This window comes from Filicampus tigris, chromosome 1, assembly GCF_054856515.1.
Source record: "Filicampus tigris isolate MCC_2025a chromosome 1, RoL_Ftig_1.0, whole genome shotgun sequence".
Classification (NCBI taxonomy): Eukaryota; Metazoa; Chordata; class Actinopteri; order Syngnathiformes; family Syngnathidae; genus Filicampus; species Filicampus tigris.
In genome coordinates, this window is record NC_141217.1 from 4,121,321 (window position 1) to 4,146,050 (window position 24,730).

Sequence of the window (24,730 nt, forward strand, 5' to 3'; positions counted from 1 at the left end):
AGGCACAAACACCGACCCCGCAAAGGGCGACTGCTGCCACCGCAGGATCACAGTGGCTGCCGCAGCTGTGGAGATCCATAAGAAAGGACCCGGCGTACGTCCAGAGTCACAATTGCCAGTGCGCAGCGAGCGGAGGTGCTGACCGAGAGGTGCAGATAGTGTGGTCAAGCTGCTGTGCACTCGCACTGCAACTTCGGCGGCAGGAGAGGCTGTACGCCGCGCGCACCCATTTTTTATCCGTTCGTGCTTCGTTCGTGCTTCTTTCGCGCGGCTAACTAATCGAAACTTAGCACCGACATTCTAAAATCTGAACAATTCTGGGAGAACCGTGATTATCATCACGATTCCCGGTTATCGATGCCCCAGCAAGGCTCCGCCGTGGCTCACTCAGGCTTCTTCCTTTACTCCTCCTGCTGTGGGGGGAAATATTCACCGTGAAAATGCACGGCCTCTCCCACTCTGTAATTCCTCAATTTCACGTGCAGGAAGAAGATCTCTGAAGCCGCTTCCTTATTCTTTTTTCTTCTGTCAGTAGGCAGGCATAGCAATGCACAACGCAACAATACCTCCTACCTTCCCAGGCGATGTGTAACATAAGGATGTGTAAATGTGGCGAGCGTCTGTGTTTATTCTTTTTGGCAATCATCCGCGGGCCGGACCAACATGCTTGGCGTGCCTGAAGTCACTCCCAGACCGCCAGTTCAATAGCCCTGTTCTTGACGGAGAATTAATAAAACATACAACGTATAAATTTAAAGCTTATCCGATCTCCACTTACTAACATCACACACGCCAACCGGTAAAAAAAAGTAGGATAATGCCTACTTATGATGTCATATCAAGCGCCAGAAGGCGTTACCACTCTGCAGCATCTCATCATCAAACATCTTTTCGTCTTGTCTTATGGTTCGAAACATATGGCCCCAATTCATCCTTTTAATATTTGACCGCTTGATAACTTTGCACTGGTGCATTCTTATTTGTTGTGGCTCAAGGAGGCACACACCATCGTCTGTCCGTGTGTGTGCTCAAACTTCAAAGACAGGTAAATCAAAGTCAACTCTTACAACGGTGGCACACATCCGACAGCAATGACAGACACTTCCTCACACGACATACGATGGCGGCCAAAACATCACAAAATACACAACACGTACACGGTGAAGATTTTTTTTTCCCCACAGATGGAAAACTTTAACCATGTGAGGTGAAAAGGATCACGCATGTTAGAAAGCTAGAACGGATGAAAGCGAGCTCAACAGCATTAGCTTCGCATTCTGCAAATGCCCGTCTTCCCTCCGTTGTCAATAAAGTAATGACTAAACCGCAGCCTTCGCTATTACAAAATCATACGTTTTCAAAAGCAATTAATTGTTAAACCCTAGTACTGACTACAAAAGTCCATTAAGTAAAGAATTATATATGGTCAAGAGTTGAGAAGGCCTCTCCCCTGCACATGTGCACAAGCAATGAACCGAACCCGACTATTTTCGTTAGCTGAAGTCAAGCATTAGAGGGGACATTATGGAATTTTTTTTTTTTTTTTTATGCAACCCATAACCTTTTGGACTTACAAATTATCATATTATACAAATTGTTGGGGGTCTGAAGTGCCTGCCCAGACATCAATGAGTTTGCTACACATTTAGTAGTAAGTACGCAGTCCGCACAATAATTGATAAAGTGTAATTCAGCAACCTGGGGCTAACTCCATGAAGGAAAATAGAATACAATCTGTCTTGCAGCAGCTCGCGTCTACTTTGTCGTTCACAGTTGCTTGTTTCCATTAGAGATCCAAGTGTTGCCACCTTTAGCTCAGCCCTTAGTCATCCAATTGATGACATATGTAATCATTGACCCAGCAGTATGTGGGATGGCATCAGGGCTGGCTCACTTGTGGCTCCGCCCACTTAAAAGAGCTACCAGAAAAAATGGTTTATAAAATATGCATTTATTCCTTACCCTTTGGGTTTTTTTGAGGGTGGTAATTGTAGACATGGTAGTAAGACACCTTGGAGTGGGAAAATGGCATAAAATGTTCTTTGTCATCGGAAATGATGCAATGCAGGTATATTTGAGCCAGTGTTCATTGCAGTTACTTCCCGTAATGCTCAGTCATTGCTGAGTGTGTTATGTTGATACCGTGTTTTCCCTTTTCACTCTCACACACACACACACACACACGCACACGCACACCCACACACACACCCACACACACACACACACACACAAACAGTCAACACTGTGCTGATAAATGGCGGCTTCTTTGAAAAAGATGGAGTGCACTTTATTTCAAAGTGCAGCCCGAAGCACAGTGCTAGGCTTGGGTTGAATGCTTCTTCGTCTTTGTCCTCGAAGACGGCATGCCTCAAACAGCATAATGGCAAATGGGACATCTTCATGCCTCAGTTACTTGTTTCTTTTCTTTTCCCACGACATTTTAATCGAATACTAAAAATGTTCTCATCTCCTTTTCAGGAACAAATGAATTCAGTGAAATGTAAAGGAGCAAACGTATTCCATAGTGACACAACGCTCACCATTTTGGAGGCTTCATTGGGTTGGTCATCATGTGGCGATGCAGTGGTCATCTCAATGGGAGGAGCCAAGACTGAGTCACTGCTGCTCCTCACCAAAAGGGGTGTGTCTGAGAAAAAGAGGGAGGTTTAATTTCATAGTAACCTTTTTCCAGCAAGCAGTACAGCTCAAAATGATATTGTCACTTCCAATTAGAAAAGCAAAGAGAACCTGGAGAACACAAAAAGCTCATTTTCACAAACAAACCTACTTTTAATTAATAAACAAGTAGCCCTCACGCAAAGAAGAAAGTGCATAGAAGGCTGCATGTCCACTCTGTTAGAAGAAAAGATGAAGAATTATCATTATTTGTCACGGACATGTAGACAAAAATTGTCCTCTGCATTTGACCTATCACAATGGTGGACATGGCAAACACACAGTGGCATACACTGGAGCATGGGGCTACTTAAAGTGGGAAGTCAACCCAAACATATTTTTTAAAGAATATGTTCTATGCAAGCCCACTAGTTGAAACGAGGCATTCTGATAAATATTGCGTTTCTGGAATAAGGCTTAATCCATCCATTTTCAGCCATCTCCGGGGGCGGCCATTTTGTCACTTCTGTCGACTGAAAATGACATCACAACTGGTAACGACCAATCACGGCTGACATGTTTTCTGAAGCTGAGCCGTGATTGGTCGGTACCTGAGCCCTGAGCAGTGATTACATTTTCAGTCGACAGAAGTGACAAAATGACCACCGCCTAATATGGCTAAAAAAGGTGGATTTTGCTGCTTAAATCATATTCCACAAAAGCAATATGAATCAGAATTCCATGTTTCAACTAGTGGGCCTGCTGGGAACATATCCTTGAAAAAAATGTGTTTGGGTTGATTTCCCCCCTTTAAGCACCCAGGAATTTTGTGTTGCTCATGGACACCACCACTGTTTGTCTGGGGAATGTTGTGGGTGGATGGTCTTGAACCGGGTCTCCAGGGTGGCAGTCAATGATGTTAACCACTTTGCCCCGGCTGTCAAGTTACAGCCTATTTTTTTTCCTGAACACATACATGTGTTACACACCGTGTCACATTACACAGCGAACAACAGCTATTGCCATCCCACCAACACACACAGCAGTGAAAATAGATGCCAGATTACAGTTTATGGTTCCAAACAGTCCCATGGGGAGCTAAACAGAATTGCACTGCTCGGACAAAACCAGGCTGTTGAAATCCAGACTTATAACTTGCAGTTTTAATAAAAATGGATGCAATAACATGAGGTGTGCAGTTATTTATGGCTGTGTCACGAACCTGGAGTGTCGAAAAACCACCTCCCCATCCTTCTAACAATAATTTCAAAGCTTTCACAGCGCCCACAAAAACAGACCTTCACTCACACACACGTATATCAATGTTTCCCACTGCCCGAAGCAGCAGAGTGAGCTGGCACGGGCAGGTTTGAATCCATCAGGAAACAATTCAAAAGAATCTAATTTGGAGCTTTGTGTTGCCTTGGGCCTTTATTATCCAGCCTAAAGGGAGCTGGTGTGATATAAAATGCTCTGTCGGGGTGTGGTCACACTGAAGCCAACAGAGAAAAAAGAAAGATTAGAGCGGGTGCAGGATAAATGAGAGTAGTGCACTGAGAGATTGTGACACAGAAGGAGAAAACTGAGAAAAGGGGGGAATACGAGCAAAATCCTCTCCTTTCCTGTAATCAATCTCTCTTTAGGGGGCAGTGACAGGGTCCTGATCCAACGTGGGAAGAATAGAGTGTCAAGGAGGAAAACAAGTTGGAATGAAAAAGCTGATGTATGTGTGTGGATGTGCGTGCATGTGTGTGTAGCTGTTAAGAATGGTCACAAATACCCTTTCAAACAGCTTCCACGTGTATCACTCGACCAGTGATGTGTTCGGGTTTGTCGAGCAATTCATATTAATTACTAAAAATTATTTTCCACAGTTCAGATTGCAGATGGTAGTCTCACCTGCCACACAGTGTGTCTCCCCTACAGTGACTGGTGAAACGAGTACTATAATCAGGGGTGCACACAACTAATTTGATGTGCTAGCTTTTTGTTTGGTGCTCATTTATTTCCAACCCATCCTCCTCAACGACTTGTCCCCAGAGTTGCCCAACTTAACGATATTGTCGGTGTATTTAGTGACTTCTCTGACATTCAACCAACTATTTAAAAATAAAAAAAATGAAAAGGATAGCGCCAGTGCAATCAAGGACCACGGTTCGGGCCGGGCACGATCCTCGGAATGGTTGGTGAGAATAAAAAAAAAAAGAAAAAATTTAAAAAACTGTGCACGTTCACATTTAAGGCAACATGATTAGTCCGCATTCACTGTAATAGCATCAGAGGAAGTTGAAAACCCTCATGGATCACGTACATCGCATGTATGGGAGGGGTGAAACGGGTCCTCAAATTAACAATACAGGACTTTTTTTTATTCTGTCTCTTGTCAGGACACCATCATTTAGACAGACATGTCAAGGACGCTGCAAACATATTCAACTAACACACACAGTCTCTGCAAAGGCTAACTTCAAAATATATCTTACAAAATAATACATTGAGTCATTGATGCCAATGCAATTTGGCCTTAGTAGACTTTTACTTTGACGTTAGCCCGTGTGGTACTGTATCAGCTACCTTGACTTCCGTTTTCAACGTTTAAGATCGCGTTTATTGGAGTTTTAATCCACATTACTTAGTTGTACCAACATCAACACAATGCCATCCCGAAATCATGCTCAGTCGCTAATTCAGGAAGCTAACAAAACACTAACAAAACGCCTTCATTGTATGGTAAGTCGTTAGTGGTAGCCAGTTCCAACAGCTGTTCCTAGGCTTACGTTTTTTTTTTTTTTTTTACTTATTTTTCAATATTGTGGACATACATTACTTTGTAATGCATTCTACATGTTTAAAGGAAGGGAATGTGCCTTAAAGATTAAGTCAACACAAACATTTTTTTCGAGTATATTTTGTACGCAGAGCTGGGCATCGGCCCTCCGTCCCCAGTTTCCGTCCTGCATATTCAATTGATCACCGGCGACAACCAAATGGTGTAAAAGAAAAAATATCAAACAAAAACAACTGACACACACATGCGTTGTCATCGGTGAAATAAAAAGAATATGGGACACGTCATTGCCTCTGTGGGATGGCAAGGTACACCACACTCTTTCATTTTTTATTGTTTACTTACTCGACCGCTATCAGGAGTGCGGCACCTGCATGTGACGCGGTATCAGTTAAATTCGTTCTTGACGCCGGTTGGCTGACTCCGACCGACTGGGACCACGTGGGTCGACTGAATGTGCAGGACGGGAAACCGGGGACGGAGGGCCGATGCCCAGCTCTGGTTGTATGCAAGCCCACTAGTCGAAACAAGGCATTCTGATAAATATTGCGTTTGTGGAATAAGATTCATCCAAAATGACATCACAACTGCTCAGGGCTCAGGTAACGTCTAATAATGGCTGACCTGTTCTTGAAGCTGAGCCGTGATTGGTCGTTATCTGAGCAGTTGTGATGTCATTTTCAGTCGACAGAAGTGACAAAATGACTGCCCCCTGAGATGGCTAAAAAAAGGGTGGATTTTTTTTGCTTAATTCATATTCCACAAACGCAATCAGAATCAGATCAGAATGCTGTGTTTCAACTAGTGGGCCTGCTGGGAACATATTCTTGAAAAACATATGTTTGGGTAGATTTCACTTTAAATTGCACTTTGAAGTTTTTTTCATTATGGGGTAAAAAAGATGTAAATAAAACTTTTATCTTATAAAACACTTTTGCCCATTAAATATTTTTTTAGAAAACATTCAGCTCAAAATGTCTGGCAGGATACCTTGTTATTTTATACACTGTATCGCGTATAAAATAAGAGTGTATCCCTTCTTACACGGCATTAAGTTGCTTTTTTAAATCTTAAATGGCCATATAGACATTAGGAGTTGATTTTTTTTGTTATGGGTAAAAGCGTTTTATAAAATAAATGAAGACAAAGTTCTATTTTATTTTTACTTTTTTTTGCTGACTCAAAATCCGTGACCGGGCCAAGGAGGTCCTCAATTTAACAACGAGTTCCATTCTTACACTACCCCGCAGGAAACGTCAGCGCGCACGTCACTGCGGCAATGCCCCGCACAGTTTGTCTTCATACTCGTGTGCAACCCAAACGCGTTGTTTTGAAAATGAAGTTTCACTCCAAGTCGGAGGTTGTCGCTACGGCTGATATTAGCTAGGACACCACAGGGTGGAATTTTCTCTGCCTTTTCTGGCCAATTCCGGTCGGCATTTTTACTACCGAGCAACGTACTAAGTGACAGCGACAACAATGGATATTGTGCCTGCTAGAACGAAGGGACCTAGATGACTAGATGATGCATTTAATTGTATTGCAAAATCGACCAGGAAGGTGGTGGCGAAGGTGGTACGTGCGTGTGTAGGCTTCCTTACACACACATAGGTGACATAACACACGCCGAGACAACTTGTTTGCTTCGCAGCAGAAACAAGCTTGTGTGGTGTGGATCCTCTCCTCTGTGGTGACAAATCAATGACCCTTAAAGGTTTTCTTTTTCAAGTGTATGTTCTATGCAAGCCCACTAGTTGAAACAAAGCATTTTGATAAATATTGCGTTTTTGGAATAAGAGTTAATCCACTCGTTTTTAGCCATCTCTGGGGGCGACCATTTTGTCACTTCTGTCGACTGAAAATGACATCACAGTTGCTCAGGGCTCAGGCAACGACCAGTCACGACTGACTGAAGCTGAGCCGTGATTGGTTGATACCTGAGCAGCTGATGTCATTTTCAATCGACAGAAGTGACAAAACGGCCGCAAACAGAGATGGCTAAAAAGGGGTGGATTTTGTTGCTTGACTCATATTCCACATGTTTGGGTTGATTTGCCACTTAAAGAATCGAGCCGGGGAAAACTGTATGTCAACAAAGCATGTGACATAACGGACCGATCACGAGAAAGAACCCGTGTGACATTCTACGTGCAGCAACAATTTCTGACGTCACATGCCGCGCAGCACAATGCGTCGGTCACGTGATGCGGCAGTTGTCGCCTGCGCCTACTCGGGAGTACAAAGAAGCTTTTCGTGATATAAGCTTGGTACATTTTTGAGATACTTGGCGTTTTTTACTACAGCTTTCTGAACTGTTTTTTTTTCTTCTTTTTTAAACACAATACAACACAGACTGCTAGTAAAAAGGTAAATCTCTGAGACATTAATATCAATAGGAGTTCACAATAAAGGCTGCAATTAGTCAGTCTCATCATATCTTGAGTTAGATGCACTTTAACAATAGTCGCACTCACACAATAGTACCTTGTCAAATCTCAAGTCAACATGTAGAGCATGAAGTGCATTAACAATTTACTACAGTAAAAAAGACAATCCAAGACAATCCAGACAGGCTACTACAACTACTGCAATTCAAATTATTTTCAAATTAAACAGCCACAGCATAAAACGAAAATAAAACAAGAAGTATATCAAAAGGAGATAACAATACTGTAACTACAATCAATTCAGTTGTAAACAAACGTGTACACCTGAGCAGCAATATGCACTTCCAGAAGCAAGGAAAGCACTGATGAAACACTTGAGGTTATGTCAACCACAACTCAAGTCTTTCACTTTTCTCCGTAACAGCAAAAGCAGCCACCAAGTTCACAGAAAGCTTTATCTAACTTGTCTTTCACTGGCTTCACCCATGGACAATGAGTTCCCAGACCTTGTTGTAACTGCATTTCATTTTCTTTGCAGTCTTCTTACTTTCCTTAGAGTCCTCCATTTTCATTAATTCATCACAAATGTATGGAACGCGTCGCTAAAATGCTTGTTTTTGGTAGGCGCATCTTTAAAAACAACTATTGCCTGCATGTGCGCCCGGCTGTTTGATTGACAGCATACCCCTGCCTCTCACAGTCCCGCACACAGACAGTCACACCCGCCCGAACACCATACCGCCACCCCACACACACACACACAGCCCGAGACGCGCCCCCATAATAGCCTCCACCATGTGTTGTCTGCTTTCCTCACACAGGTGTTTAATAAATAACAAGATTTTAGATGCACGTTTGAAAATTGGTGCCTGACGATCAGACATGCGGGACAGCGAGTCAATTTGCGGGACGCATTAAAATTCATTAAAATGCGGGACAGTCCCACGCAAATCGGGACATATGGTCACCCTAACTGCATACTAATGGCGCTTGCTTGATGCCACCACTGGCTAATTTATCCCAACTCCCCAGCTATTTATATACAAGCAATTGAAAAGTCAATTAGTCTCCTTGAAAACATTCTGTGCTGATCCATGACAACTACGTGATATCATCCTGAAGCCAGTACATGACGTACATACTGTACACTTGTGTGGAATGGCAAAGAGGCCATGGCAGGTCCATGGTCACAGCCAGGGTCATTACTGAGTCCCATAAATCCTCCTGCGTTCATTTATCCGAGTCCTCCTGCTGTTTCATGTCCAATGCCCCCCTCAGCTATTTGAAGAAGCATAGTGGCCACTATCTTTGATCCCTGAGCTAAAGTCACCTTTGGGCACCAGGGTTCATATACAGCATGTTGATGAGAGTGACAGTTGCAACTTTCTGAGGGCATAAACAAAATTGCCTAGGAGACATTTCTGATTGCGGTTGAAGGTTAAAAAAAGGTTAATGTATGGTTCAACTCTTCACTTTCCAGTGAATTTTCAGAGAGACCCAAAGGGGACTCACAAACGTATCTGCTTAGAACTCTCCATCTGCTAACTAGGCTGCCTGTACAGCTCTGGGAGGTATACTGCAAGGATTTCCTCTTGTTGTCGGTTCTGAAAAAGTTCAGTACCACTCCAGTGCTGGTTCACTGCGGGGGCAACTGTAACAACAAGGACATTTCTGTTTGAAAGCTTATGAGCATGTCAGCGGCACTGATGGTGACTTTATCTTGCAAGCATACTGTGTACTGACAGAGTACGTTTGTGTGTGCATGCGTGTACGTGTGTCTGTTGCCCAGTGGTCTGTTTCTCTGGCAATCGACCCAGCGACCCGGTTCAGGCTGCTCATGGGATGATGCGATAAGGACTCTCTTCCTAGGGAGTGTGTGTGTGTGTGTGTCCGTGTAGCAGCAAATCAATGCAGGTCTAATCATCCCACTGGGCCAGTGTGAAGTCCAATCATCCTGTTCAAACAAACCGCTCAGTCACGCACACACGCACAAACACACAAACACACAAACACTTTGACGCCTAACTGATTACAGAATTACTCCTTGTTCCTTCCGCCACCACTCAGCGCAATTACATGCTAACTATAACCGCATTACTGTGAATAATCAAACGGAGGGAAGCATGCCAATAAAGGAATTAGTATAAATCTGACTTTCCAGGAAAACTGAGTTTACATTGTGGTTAAAAAATGGGGCCCACAAAAAAAAATGTAACATCTTTGTCACACAGCTTCTCTGGCTGCCTAACATTTACCGGTTATTTGTATTGTTAATGCATGCATCGATTTTCGTTTTCAAGGGTTCTGTGGCACTGTGCATATATTTTTGAGGGGATGACAGTAATTTGAAAATAAATTACACAATACATAATTAAAGCTGTGAACAGCGGTGACTGAGCCATAGCACTCCTACGACCCACGGGGCACATGATGGTCAAGCTTCGTAGCTGACGGACAACTACAGCTTTGGAAGGAAATTGGCGCGTACAGTACATTCAGTAGTTTCGACTTTTATACATTTCTGTCAAGTATTGGGAATCACTAAAAGATATTTTAGAGAAGACCTGATGTTCCAGGGCGCTACACTAACTTTTGCACTGGTAGCACTGTTTCAACCAACTTTTGCAGTTGGTCGCGCTAGCACAGGAATTGGTCACACCCTTTTTTGGTGCGGTACAGCCTGACCATTTTGCTGATGTATTTGTTGTCACACTTGGCACACCGTAGTTTCGTATGTTGTAAAACTTGACAGTGACTGAAGATATATTCGCCAAATATTTGACTGTAACGACAACTTTGCAATAAGCAAGTGGAACAAACAGGATGGCTATTTTATATAACTTTAAAAGAAGACCAAAATAAAGAAACAATACCACGGCAAAAACGTAAAACATCAGTATGGGTTTGGGCTAACTGTCAGCTAAACAAGTTCAAATTTGTTTTTATTTGTACTAGTTCAAAAAACTACTGTGAAGATGCAAATTAGATTGCTTTCAATCGTAAAAAAAAAATATATATATATATATATATATATATATATATATATATATATATATATATATATACACACACATTTTGAACATTTTTAAACACTTTAGAACAATTGAACACGAAAAACATTTGACATTTTTTTGGACACTACTGATATTTTTATTTATATCCAGAACTTTTAAAGTCTTAGGACACCAAAATATTTGTTGTTTGTTATTTAAGCCTTTGGGGAGTATAAAATCTCATTGAATATTTAACGTCTGACATACCAACCACTAGACAGAATATGGTTTGATTAGGTATTATAATATAAGCGACTAAATGGACCACTGATTGTCCATCCATTATCTGATCCACTTATCCTCAGAAGGGTCGCAGGCGTGCTAGAGCCTATCCCAGCTGACCTGGGGCAGTAGGCGGGGGACACCCTGAACTGGTTGCCAGCCAATCGCAGGGCATACAGAGACAAATACATCACACTCACAATCACACCTAGGGGAAAATTAGAGTGTTCCATTCACCTACCATGCAAGTTTTGGGAAATTTGGGAGGAAACCGGAGTACCCGGAAAAAACCCACGCAGTCACGAGGAGGGCATACTCCACACAGGAAGCCCGGAATGGAACCGTGGACCTCTGCACTGTGAGGCGGACGTGCTAACCTGACGACTAATGTGCTAACAAGTCAAACACTGTGCCGCCCATACCACTGATTGCAATTAAGTAAAATAGCAAAGTGATTTCACCCTATGATTCTTCTTGATATATGTCAGCTTCTGTGAGCCTGATCCAGGGCAGCTGTGGCAACATAAGTTGTTCACCGCCGCCAGAGTGTGAAAACGCAAGTGCATGAATAATGCATCCAATGTGAGCGCTTTCATTATTTTTATTTTAAAGATTGATAGAAAGCCCTCACTATTGACCCAATCCATTTGAACCACAAAAATGGAGTGTATTAAAAACGATAATACAAATATTCAGTCACAAGCCTCTGCATGTCCAAGTGAGGAGCCCGCAACACACACAATAAAACAGTTTCCGTGTTTTAAGATAGCGATCGCTTGATACAAGTTAATAGTTCGAGACTCAACCACCCATATACATATTGTGTTTTCCAACAGTAGCACCAACAGTATTGATAATTCCACATGTACCACGGTAAATAGACAAGCGAGCAGACACCATCGCCAAAATGCAGAGCGGGTCGTGAGCGCCTGGGCGTGCTGAATGGAAAGCCGTCCTTTACAAAGGAAATTACGCTCGTTAACTTAGACGGCCGTTAACGTGGCAAGTACACATCCATACTTGGATATTTATTTATTTAATTTATACAGGAAGGATTTAACCTGACACGTGCTCCGCCTTCTGTGTGCAGTCTGGCAGACGGACGCCGAGTTGGAGCGCCTTCACTGTATGTACCTGTCGAAGCATTAAAATATGCACTCGCACTGTGTGACCGGATGACATTTTTACCAGCACACACTGAAATAAAATGGGAGCATTTGCGCGCATAAAGGTCGTAGTGTCAAGCTCTGACTTCTGGAATTGAGGTACAACAATTTGATGCTCTGTGGTGAAGTCCGATATTCGCCGCCACGCGGCACCAACATTCATGGGTAAAACTCAAAAATGTGTGTTAGGTCATTTCCGTATGGCAGACGGAAATGGCTTTCTAACCTTTCCTGTACTGATATATTTCAATAACTATGTTTCACATTTGTTATTGAATTTATTGAGCTTGTGACATGATGCATTTCTTTTTTTAGTCTACTTCGCTTTGTGTGTCAGGGGTGCATTTACTTTTTCGCATAGTGCTAGAGAGGTTGGATGAGAGGAGGAGGAGAAGGAGGAGGGTGGGAGATGGGGGGGGGGGCTGTAATTAATCCATTCATGCTCAGCCGAGCCAACAGGCTTCAGTTATAATCTAGTTAGGAATTGAGATCGTGCAGAGACTGGGAGGGCAAAGAGAAACGAGATGGAGTCAGGTCAGGGCTCAAGAGGCCGGGTGGTTAGCTGGATGGCAGGTGGTACAGGCTGAATAGCAGAGTGGGTAACACACGGCTGATGAGAGTGGACTGGGCCAGCTTGTGAGGGTGTGGGGACAGACTTACAAGTGTGTATCTGTCCAGCTAAGAGATGGAGGATGTTACACTCACATGGGCTATGCATTTGGATGTGAAGAAAGCTCTGTTTGCTGTAGTCAAACAGTTGTTTTATTGATACTGTACTTTTTTCCTAATTATGAGTTTATCAATTGAGTTATTAATGAATAGATTGATTGAGCAGCCTGGAGTTTTAGGTACATGTCATGAATCAGTAGATGACTCAGCACATGAAAAACAACAACAACAAGAAAAGTATGTGAATTTTCATGAATCTGAACACTGTGTGACTTACTGGATTTGAGAACGGCCTCGTTGACTTCTATCTCCGCTTTGATTGGCTCCTGGAGCTGCAGGTGTGAATAGTAGCTCAGGGGCTCTGGACTGGGTGTAGAACTGGAATCGCCATTTGAGATGCTCTCCCTGGGGCTGTCTGTCATCCCGCGCTGCACTTCGAACAGCGCCACCAGCTGGAAAAGACAAAGTATCCAATTGAGCACCATGATTGAATGCTGAGGGCCATTGCACACTGCGTGATGTTTCCGCACCCGACTTGGGCCACACCATCGCAAAAGATGACAGTTGGCCCCTGCACATTGGACGATTTCAGACTTTATCAGGTTCTGAGGGTCCCCATACAATATGTAGCACTGTACCACTTTTTTAATCCATATAGAGATAGTGTATCAGTTAAAGAAAGAGATGCAAATTGCTTGTGACAGAAGATGTGCGTGACAAAGAGGAAAGTGGGGATCTATTGGAAGGTGGGGCTCACTCCCATTTTTTTTTAATGTGCAGTACAGACCATTTGCGTACATTTTTACTACATGTGAAATTATAAACATGATTAAACAGTGTTGTATAATGTGTACTGTACAGTACAAACTGTATCCATGTGGCTTAGCAGCCACATTGTATCTCGCTCAAATAAACCCCAGAAATGTGTTTTTAATAGCCTCTGTGCATTTTGACTTGGGCGGTTACAAACAACTATTTTTGCTATTTGACTAGTCACCGATAGTAGTCACGATTAGTCGACTTATTGGAGCACATCTAAATAGTAGCATATTACATTAGCAGCTGCTCTTATTATAACCATTATTAGGTAAGAGCTGGAATATTTTAAGGTATGTGCAAATTAAAAATAAAGAAAAATTAGGAAGATAGAGATTTAACGTTTACTGAACTTTGAACTAATTTTTCTGACATGTTAATACATGATGGTGCAACTTAAATTGAAGACGATACTATGGCCTTAAAATTTTTAGCTGTAAATGTTAAGTGCATTTTAAAATGGAACCAAAAACTGCGCACGATGCATAATTGTACAATGAATATTATGAAACTATCTATAAATGCAAAAAGAAATATTTGGAAACATAATTCACTATTCTCAGGCATCAATCATTTTTTTAACATAGAAGAAAAAAATCAGATGAGTAAAGTTATGAAAAGGCACTGTGTTAAAGAAAACAAAAATAAAAACCTGTACTGGTTATGTATGTATGTATGTGTTTTTATTTAACCTTCATTTATCCCAAAGGTTTTGCTTTGCTTCACTTGTAGGTATAATTCAAAAGTGTTAAATTGATATACAAAATCAAAATCAAGTACCGTATTTTCCGGACTATAAGCCATTACTTTTTTCCTAGGTTTTGAACCATGTGGCTTATTTAAAGGTGTGGCTATTCTGTGGATTTTTCTTCCACTGCTAGGGACGGTCTACAATACAATACAATACAATTGTCATTAACAGCATGGCTGGGCACTTGACCTTTTTTTGCCGGTCCGTAGTCCGTCCGCAACCAGGGTACCCTTTCGTCCTCATACATCCGTCCTTATTCCTAAAAATTATCGTCCTCCCGCCTCGTCCGTCCTCGTCCTTTTAAAGAGATTCTGTCATTATATCGGTTCGACCGCCCAACCCCCACCCCGCCGCAAAAAAACAAACAATATAGGTAGGTAGGTATGTCTAGTAATTCATTCCTACCAAGCAGGTAGGTCTAGTAATTCCGAATTTTACTAGGAATTACTAGACCTACCTGATATTAAAAAAAAAAATACGTTGATGTGATAGAATATATATTTTTTGTATACTTGATTGAAATGAATAGTGTTTTGTTTTTTTTAAATGAGTAAACTTTGTCAAAACAAACAACACACTGTCCCTTTAAAGATTAGGAGGACCATAATTTTAAAACAGTGGAATGTGGTATATTGTAATCAACTGGATAAAGTGTGTTTTATTGTTGTGCTGCCATTGAGGGGTTGTGGTAAACATGTCAAGTTCTGTTACTTTGAGTGCTCCTGATTCAGAGTACCCAACGCATCACTCTGTTCCCAGGTGTGGGAAAGAGGAAGAGACAGAAAGAGAAACAGAGCGAGAGAGTACGTGCGCTTTTCGTGTTTCAGCGTCATTGTGGTATTACAGTAGCTCAACCAAACACGACATCGGGTTACGACGATACATCAAACACACACCGTAACCCGTGTGTGCTAACTAACTTTCCTGTGACACTTAGCTTCTGTTTACATCACGGATGACCTGGACTACCACTACTGCGCATGTGCGTCACAGACACCCAAAATTAGCAGCGGGCGATGCAGGGGTTTCGAGAAGAAAAGCAAAACTGCAAAATGACGTCGACTACTAAATTAGCTGTCAACGGATTTGATCGTCATCTTAGTTGTGACAAGTCGACTAGTCTTGGCAGCCCTAATTTGGACTGGCTGTAATATTCGATGTCACCACATTGTGCAACTGAGATTTAAATTTTGAATTTTCACAAAGCCAGTGGCTGAGTGATTGGCCACTCATGAAATCAGTTGGCGAACACCGCACACTGCAGGACAGATCAGTGTGCGGCGGCCTTAAAGTGGAAGTCAACCCAAACATATTTTCTTCAAGAAAATGTTCTATACAAACCCACTAGTTGAAACAAGGCATTCTGATAAATGCGTTTGTGGAATAAGAGTTAATCCACCCGTTTTTAGCCATCTGTGGGGGGGGCCATTTTGTCACTTCTGTCGACGGAAAATGACATCAAAACTGCTCAGGGCTCTGGTAATGACCAATCACGGCTCAGTTTCAGAAAACAGGTCAGTCAAAATGGCCGCCCCCTGAGATGGTTAAAAAGGGGTGGATTTTGCTGCTTAAGTCATATTCCACAAACGCAATATTAATAAGAATGACGTTTTTCAACTAGTGGGCCTGCTGGGAACATATTCTTGAAAAAAAAATGTTTGGGTTGATTTCCACTTTAAGAAAAACGAGCTTCCTGCTATTGCAGCATTTAAACATGGGGATTCTAGCTGTGAATATCGGCGCTGTCCTGTGAAACACACTTATGTCCATTTTTTTTTCAATATTCTTATCTTTATGTGAATGGTGTTTGAACGTTACGGACATCGCATTAACATGATTTTTTTTTTTTTTTTCCAAAATTGGACATAAGTGTTTTTCACAGAACAGCGACGATATGCTGCTGACACAAAACAGGCAGACGTGTTTATGTTTGCTTCTGCGAATAGCCGTGATGTAGTGCACTCTGCCAAGGGTGCATCTGTGAATCATTGCAAGTTACGCTGTATTCACGACAAAAAACATGCAAATACACAAAAAGTGATTCTACAGTTGTGAGGTTAGACAGTCCTGCAATGATCCTTTCAAAAAAAAAAAACAGCCCAGGCCCATAAATCGATTCATTCACCATCATTTTGGGTAATGAAATACCACATCCCCACGTAAAAAGTTGGTACAAGTTCAATGACCACAACGAAGGATTTTCAGAATATAAAAGGAATGGCAAATTTGTCGTGGGTTTTTACTTAACCCATTAAGGCCGGGAGCACATTTCCACGTTTCTACCACTAAATCCGGGAGCGCTGTTGCATGTTTCTACCCTTAAAGCCGGAAGAGCGTATACATCCTTTTTGTTTTTTTAAATCCAATTCTCAGTCTCCTAGCCAATAAAATTCATCAGAATAAATACGTAACGGCGTTGTGACTCTTCGAAGGATGTCAGTAATGTCCGCCGGTGATGGCGGATGCCGTCCAAGTGAAAAAGATGCCAAGTGGAACCAGTCGAACGTGATATATGGTTAAGATATATGTTTGTAGACAGTGACGATATCGACGGCTTTGTAACAGAATAGTGGATGGTATTTACCACTCGATTTTATAAAATTAAAAATAGTGCTTCTCTTGCAATGTTAAAAAAAAATAGATAAAAAAAGTTATTTTTACATTTTCGATTGAAACAGTAACGATTAATAAACTCAGGCCAGTTTGAAAGCCACATGTCTAACCTTTCAATTTCTTATTATCTGCTACAGGAGCTGAGATATTGATTATTTTCTAGCTGTTGAATTTCCGGGAAAACTTCAGGTTTTCGAGGGTGATTCCAAAGACGACCTTAGGTTTTAGATAGATGTTTATAAAGGTGCTTTAGGCCTTTATGGGTTAATGGGGGGAGGGGGCTGGAGTCTTTCCCAGCTCACTTCGGGCAAAAGGCGGGCAACACCCTGAACTGGTTGCCAGGCAGTTACAGGGCGCACACAGGGATGAACAACCATACACATCATTACTGCCACTTCCCGCACACAAGTCAAGTTACAGTTTTTGTTAATGCCCACTGCCCGCACAGTGTACACTAGTCGGACGAGCGTACCACGACACCATCAGCATCTTTTTTTGATAGTATTTAAAAAACCAAAAAAGTTTTTGTTACTGCCCGCACACGTTCAGATCATTTTCACCCTTTGTGTGCATGTTTTTGGTACATTAGAAGCCGGTGAAGTACTCTGAGGTTGTGTGTGTTGGGGTGCGTATGCATGTGTGGGTGTGTGTATGAAATGGGCACGAAAATGAGAAGCTGTCATACACAATGACACGGGTGGCATAATGAGACAGGCACAGGAGATAAACAGTATAGAGGGAGGGCAGAAGGACAAAAAAAACATCTTAATAAAGAAAGAGATCAAATGAGAAGGCCTTTATATCAACGGTGGGGCAACACTTCTGCTGATCTGTGGATGTGTTTAATGTGGATAATGGGTGTGTGTAGGTGGTCTCATTAGAAATATAAGGCATAGAATATAACCACTTAATAAAAAGCAATACTGCAATGGAACACTGGAGCTGGAGTACAGAAATGAAGGATGTGAGTTAGCAACAAAAGGGGTTAAGGGCTGCGTGTGTGTGTGTAAATTATTCGCACCGACTAAGGCATTGTGACAAACATTTTCTCTCACACCATGATGTCGTCTCTCACGTCAACCTCCCATGATTTAATATAAGCATGACACCTCGCCACACAAAGATTTGACACTTGAATACTCTCCCGTATGTGCAGGCATGCGCATGTATGCATGTGCACAAGTGTGCACTGGAGAGAGGAATTGAAGGGACTGGCAGTTGCAAAGGATGAGGGAAAAAGACTTGACACCAGGAAAACAATCTGATTGTGCCGCTTGATGAATGCATTTGCAGCTCTTTCTTTCTCCTTTATCAGCTTTCTCTTTCCCTCCTTATCTCCATCCATCCCCAGCGGCCATCTCTTTCCCCCTGAGCTTGCTGACTGCATCAATCAAAGATGATGCTCAGGGGCTGAGTGCTGTACGTGTGAAAGAACACACCAATGTGCACACGCGCACAAAGTTGTAGGGATGAGCTTAGCCTAGCATTCATTATTTTGAGAAACTTCTGTCAGCGTGTGGAAAGGTGGTAATCATTTCTTTTTTTTCTCGCTAACACAGCAGGGGAGTGGCCTTGATGAAGAGCAGTGGAGAATTGAAATTTCAATCATCGTATTTTAGTGGCACTCGTGGGCTTTCCTGTCAGGCATGGGGAGTCACGGAATACAGCAAATGTACTGGCATTATATATTTAGGATACAAATAAAAACATCTGTATTCCATTACAGTTACAGAAAAAAAACTCAATCAGGTTACAGGTATGAAAAGTGGGGATTATTATTCAGGATTACAATTTCCATGCGGACAGATTGACAGAACGTAAAGTGCCCATATCTCTGGTAATATCAACTTTGTTGTGGAGCAAGCATATCATAGATGAAGTGAGTGAGGTGTGAGGTGTGAGGTGATGCCTTCAGGGACAGTTTGAAAACATCTTACCTCAGGAAACTAAGCAATTGTTTCAAATGACCTTCAATCAATCAATCCATCCATCAATCCATCCCTGCTGTATATCTCTATACCACCTTGCATCTGCCAACAGTTCTGACTTCTGAGGCTTTGAATTTGAATTCTGGGAGGTCTGGCTTCATTTCCTCATCCCAAAACCATTCATAATATTAAACATTGATAAGACCAAAAAGACAAGTCAAACACAAACAAATTATTGCAGTGATAATTAATTTATTTTGTTTTCCCGGTCATAATAAATTGCAGCGACATTTAATTTATTTTGTCTTCAGGGTCATTCCATGAGTATTTCAGCCAAGCATATTTTGATTTTAAATAAACTTAGTGTACTTGGTCATCGTGATGACACAACACAAAACCACTATTTTTAGGTCAATCGGAGCAGGTTTTTTTTTGAAGCTACATTCCGCGAAATCTTGACATTTTCACAAATCAAAACAAAAACAAAAACAAAGGGGCATGGCCACCTCCCTTTGAACCCTTATACCTCAGGAACTACTCGGTCGATTTTCACAATACAGGTATTGTTGGAAAGGGAATTCAGCAAGGGTTCCAAATCTGAAATTATTTAGATTGGTGCATATTTTAGTAGCATTACCTTTTGACCCTCCCAACCCTGTTTCTTGGTGTGGACTTGAGGTGCTATCTGGTCGACAATACCTCTTCCAGATACACATGACCACCCCAGATGCAAGGACTGTGCGTGTGATTGTTTCCTAACAAAATGGATGAATGCGGCACACAAATGCGGCAAAACATACGTAAAGGAGAATTAAACAGCTTTCCTGAGGCAAGCAGGTTTGATCTCTCTGGACCTTGTCATGCCCTTCCATCCCTATCAATTCTAAAGCACTTCAATACAGGCCAAGATGAAAATGGACACCAACATTCTGTCGTCATTTAGCTACCAGGAATAATATAAACAAATTGCCAATGACAAAAATAATTAAAAGCTACAAGCAGCGAATACAAGAAGCAGAGACTGATCAAACTTTACACATCATGTTCTACCCACATTAGATGGCGGAGGGACTAAAGTTAAGCAGTTTAGCATCGCCCATCTGTCAGGAAGACTGCTTCCAATTTGGCTCATTTGGGCAAAAGCCCTGAAATTCACCCAAAATAGCCACTGTAAAGCAAAATGTCAAAGTCCCCGTTCAATTGCAGGCATGGATCTTTGAGACCATTTGGTGTTTACTGCTATGATAGATAAGTCCTCTGAATTTCAGGTTGATCGAGCAAAACTGGTCAGGGCATGTATTTATATATTCCAAGAGGGCCTTTGCGCCACCTGATGCTTGGGTAAACTGCTCGGCACTCCGTAGAGTGCAGACCCAATTTTGATTGCATCAACACTTAATTTTATACATTTAAGAATTACATTATTCACTGAGAAACTAAGGAAGAGGTCCTAAACCTCTGCAAAGGTTGAACTGTTTGTCAGACAACATTTCCAGAGCGCGATGCCTGTGTTGTCCGTTCATATCGTAGTGTGAATTTGTGCAATCAGCTGCATGCACTCTGACAAAAAGGCAGTAGCTGCTGGAGAATCAAATATCCTCTCATGCACACGCAAAAATAAACGGCCCTGCTTAACAGACACTTAACTCCTGGTGCCACATTAAATCTTGTCATTAAAACTCAGGCAACACATTATTTTGATTGCTGACACTGTTCTGTGTGCATCATTTTGTTTCCATCTTTAGCATAAGCAGATATGAGACGCAGATGTTAGAAACAGTAGACATTGTTTACATGCTACAACTCACAGATGGAACGGCAGTGTGTCATTAATAATGTACAGTGTTCAATCGCTTGCTGAAATTAATTGCATGCAATGCCATACAGCCAGTAGAGAAAGCAGCCGCCCTACCCAACCAACACACACACACGCAGACACACGCACGCTCACACACACACAAAATGAAGCTGCAGTGATTTTCTGCTACATTGCGGTTCATCGTTTATATCCCACCTCAATCGTGGAATTTTCAGCTATCCTTTTTCATGCATTTTTACAATGTACATGTAAGTTTAAATTTAGAGTTAACGCACCTTCAGTCTGGTATCACTTTTGCCACAACATGCAAGGAAGCACTGAGGTCTACTGTAAGAGATGCAGGATAACTAACGGCTCACAGTAGAGGTCACCCCTTCAGTGAAATACCTCAGCACGTTTTGCCATTTCATATTCATTGTTTCCTTGGAGCAGAGACAATCTATGCCTGTGAGTGTTGTTGTGTGCACTCTTTGCATGTGTTGATGCCCTGTGTCTTTTAAAGTAGTAGTTATTTGCAGATTTATAACTACATTAACATCTACTGTAATTTTCGAAGGCCCACCTATGACATTGTGCATTTATATGTTAGCATTAAAGGGATGGTTGGGCCGGGATGGCCATGTTTTCACTAACAAGTTCATTTGATATATTTTTTGATCAGGAAAATTAAAAGAGTTGTCATTTTCTATGCTATCAATAATTTTGGGAGAAATTAGGTAATAAGTGACTCCATGAATAACGCCTCTTATTAATGAGGAAAATGGCCGCGCCCCCTACCGTTCTATCCTTGCCCAGTCGGAGTCACCGGGGGGACCGATTAGAAACTCTCCTTTGGAAATCATTGTACTTTCATTGCTTATAATGTCCAAAAACGGTGATCAATTGGCACCATGTTACGTTTTATGTCAATAAATCCAAACTATTGTGCAGAACACTTTATACTTTCACAGGTTGAAGTGGACAAGAGTAGTAATGTGCATTTGCATTTTGGTGGCGATCGGTCGCCGTTTTAGACAACAGAACTGACAAAGCGAGCAATATTACCACGCTTGCCTTCCTCCCGTGACGTAGACCGCTGAGACCGAAAAAATAACAAGCCGAGCTCCATTTTAGTACTGATGTCATTTTTACATGCAAACCTATTATATAAGTGCCAATGTTAAGCTCATCCAATTTTTCCTTTAAGATAGAAGACTTTTGTTAGAAAAAAATTACATGGTTTGGTTGAACATTTTTGTGTTAGGGTTGAATATATTGTACAATGTTTATTACTTTTTTGTTTGAGTGTCAGTTTTAAAGTTAACTTCAACCATGAGCGACAAACAGCTTGAAGCAAGCAAGCGATGTTCCTCGAATTATTTGGAGAACTGTGCAAGTATCTTCTTTTAATTTCTTGTTGTTCAAGTGATATACAGTACAATAGTTTCCCATTTCTTAACAAAAAGACAGAACAGCAGGCGAAGGAATACCTTAAAGTGTGTCTTAAGTCTTAAGCATGTTTTAACAAGTTAACATGTTTTAAAGTATGTGGGGGGAATAAAACTGTTTAAATTTCGCAGTTTCACTTCTGGGACTGGAACTTATTCCTCACGTTAAACTGGGGTTTACTTGATGTCTTAATCTGCACATAAAAATAAAGAATGTTAATAGGACAATATGCAGACTGAAACACATTGCACTGCATAAAGGATGAACAGTGCCACCTTGCTTTAGCCAAACAGGCCTGCATGCTCGCAAAAGTCAATATCAGTTGCGCACACGCACGCACAGACAGCCTAAAAACACACTCACTTCCTTTTCTCATTGCCTCGTACTAATCAGCTCATTTTTCTTCTCGGCTGTGGTCTGTGCGTGTGTGTGTGTGTGTGTGTGTGTGTGTCGGGGTGTGTGTGCGTGTGCGTGGGTATGTGTGTGCGTGTGTGCGTGTGTGTGTGTGTGTGTGTGCGCCACTGAGTACGTGTGTGAGGTACCAGTCTATTGAGATACTTTGCTTTTGTGCTGTTGTCATCCATCTCACAAGTGCCCCCTTCTCCATCCTTCATTCTTTCTTTGAAGGAACAATGCATAATTCAGAAGGCATATGCTGCATCCTGACAGCTAATGGTAACCCAATCATTTCTCTCGCACATGCGTGTGCGTGGCTGCACATTTAAATAAAAAATGAAAAAGACTGTTTTTAAGCATCGGCAATCAATCAGAGAGAGTGTAATACTCAACTCTCAGGGGGAAAATCTGCTAAAACACTAAAAGGAGGACACACACAGAGCAATGCATCAAGAGGCCACACATGGCAAAATTTACTTTGAATGAAGTGAGTGGAAAAGATTGAAAGACTTGATATCAATGGCATTACATGAGAAATGACAAACGATAGGCAACATAGTAATACGACGTCCCAATGGTGACGCCCACCTACTTTTTTCGTTTTAGAATTGCCTATATTAATAGTTTCTTACAACATTGCTGTACCCTTGAAAAAAACAGATTGTAGTTACAGTAAAAATTTGCATTAGCATGAGTACACACCAAAAATCCAAGTTTTTTTTTACAATAATGAGGAGGATTTTGTAATGAGGAGTTACAATCAGCATGACGAATTATCTGTACAGTCCACTGAATGACAATGGAGACTGTACGGTAGCCACGTTCCATAATGGTGACACATTTTCCTCCTTTGAGCATATCAAGATGGTTTACCTTCTCCTAGAGCAGTGGTTCCCAAACTACGGCCCGCGGGCCGGGTACGGCCCTCCACCACCTTTAGCCCGGCCCCCTGAACAATGCCAGAGACGCATTGTGATTTTTTTTTTTTCTCAATCAAGACTAATACACGCATAAAACATGACATTCTATTCCAATCGAAGCTTGAAAGCCACGACCAAGGCTGCCTCGGTGATCACCCGGCCCGTTGGTCGTGGCTCCGCCTCGGGGAAAGCAGCTTCAGGCAGCCACATCACGTGTCCCTTCTCTGATGGGGGGGGCCGTTGTCGTTTGTAACAGAATAAGTGTGACGATCCCAGTGGTTCCGAAACGTAATTATTGGTAGGCCTATCACAATAATACATTTTTGCGGATGATATATTTACCCAGAAACTATTACCATTAACGATAGTATCATTTGTTTGTTGTTGTTTTTTAAATGACACTGATATGCTGATGATGTTAGAGCAAAAGTAATAAGTGTACATCTTTTTAAGTGCAATTATCTTTCAATTCTCCTGGGTATGGAACATTTGCATTGAATTGTAGAAGAACAAAATATCATCCATAAATAAATCAATAATTAAATGTAATCGAAAAAAGATTCAGGCTCAGTTTCGACAAATATTAACACATACACCACATACAGTACTATCTGTAGTGGCAGAGTAAAATTATGTTTTTTTATTTCCTTCCTTCTCTTCCTTCCTTCCTGAACAGTTTATTTTAATTTTGCTATTTTTAAAATTCTGTCAGGAACATTACAGGGACTGTGCATGTTTTACTGTAAATAATTATTTAATATTAAGGCTTCAAAGAATAAATCACCCACAGAATTATTTACTTAGCAGTGACCGTTCAACAATGCACATTGCACACATACATGCGAACACATGTTTTTGAATAAATGCAGGCTCCTAATCATTTTAGTGTTAATAGCCATTTTCATGCAAAAGCATGACCAAATCAAACAAATTATAAAAATATCACTTACCATATAGCTGCGCTTTAATGAGCCGTGGCCGTTTGGATTCCAACAAGTATTAATTACTATTATGACAGAAACGAAACAGTGCAATGTCATAGCATTGCTATCCACCCATCCATCCATTTTCTGAACCACTTTTCCTAACCGGGGCCGCCAGCGTGCAATAAAGTTGTCGTTAGTTGTAGTCTGCGGATTAGGACATGATAATCCGGCG

The 24,730-nt window shown here is 41.6% G+C and overlaps 1 protein-coding gene across 1 annotated transcript in view; it reads right to left on the minus strand.

Annotated features, from left to right (window-relative positions):
- The window catches only part of pard3ba (par-3 family cell polarity regulator beta a), a 168,693-nt gene that overhangs the window by 117,095 nt on the left and 26,868 nt on the right, over positions 1–24,730 (minus strand). Inside the window, exons 4-5 of the mRNA XM_086048410.1 lie at positions 13,179–13,353; positions 2,541–2,647 (exon numbers count right to left, since the gene is read on the minus strand). Coding sequence (XP_085904536.1) covers positions 2,541–2,647; positions 13,179–13,353 — 282 coding nt within the window. The remainder of the gene's footprint in view (positions 1–2,540; positions 2,648–13,178; positions 13,354–24,730) is intronic.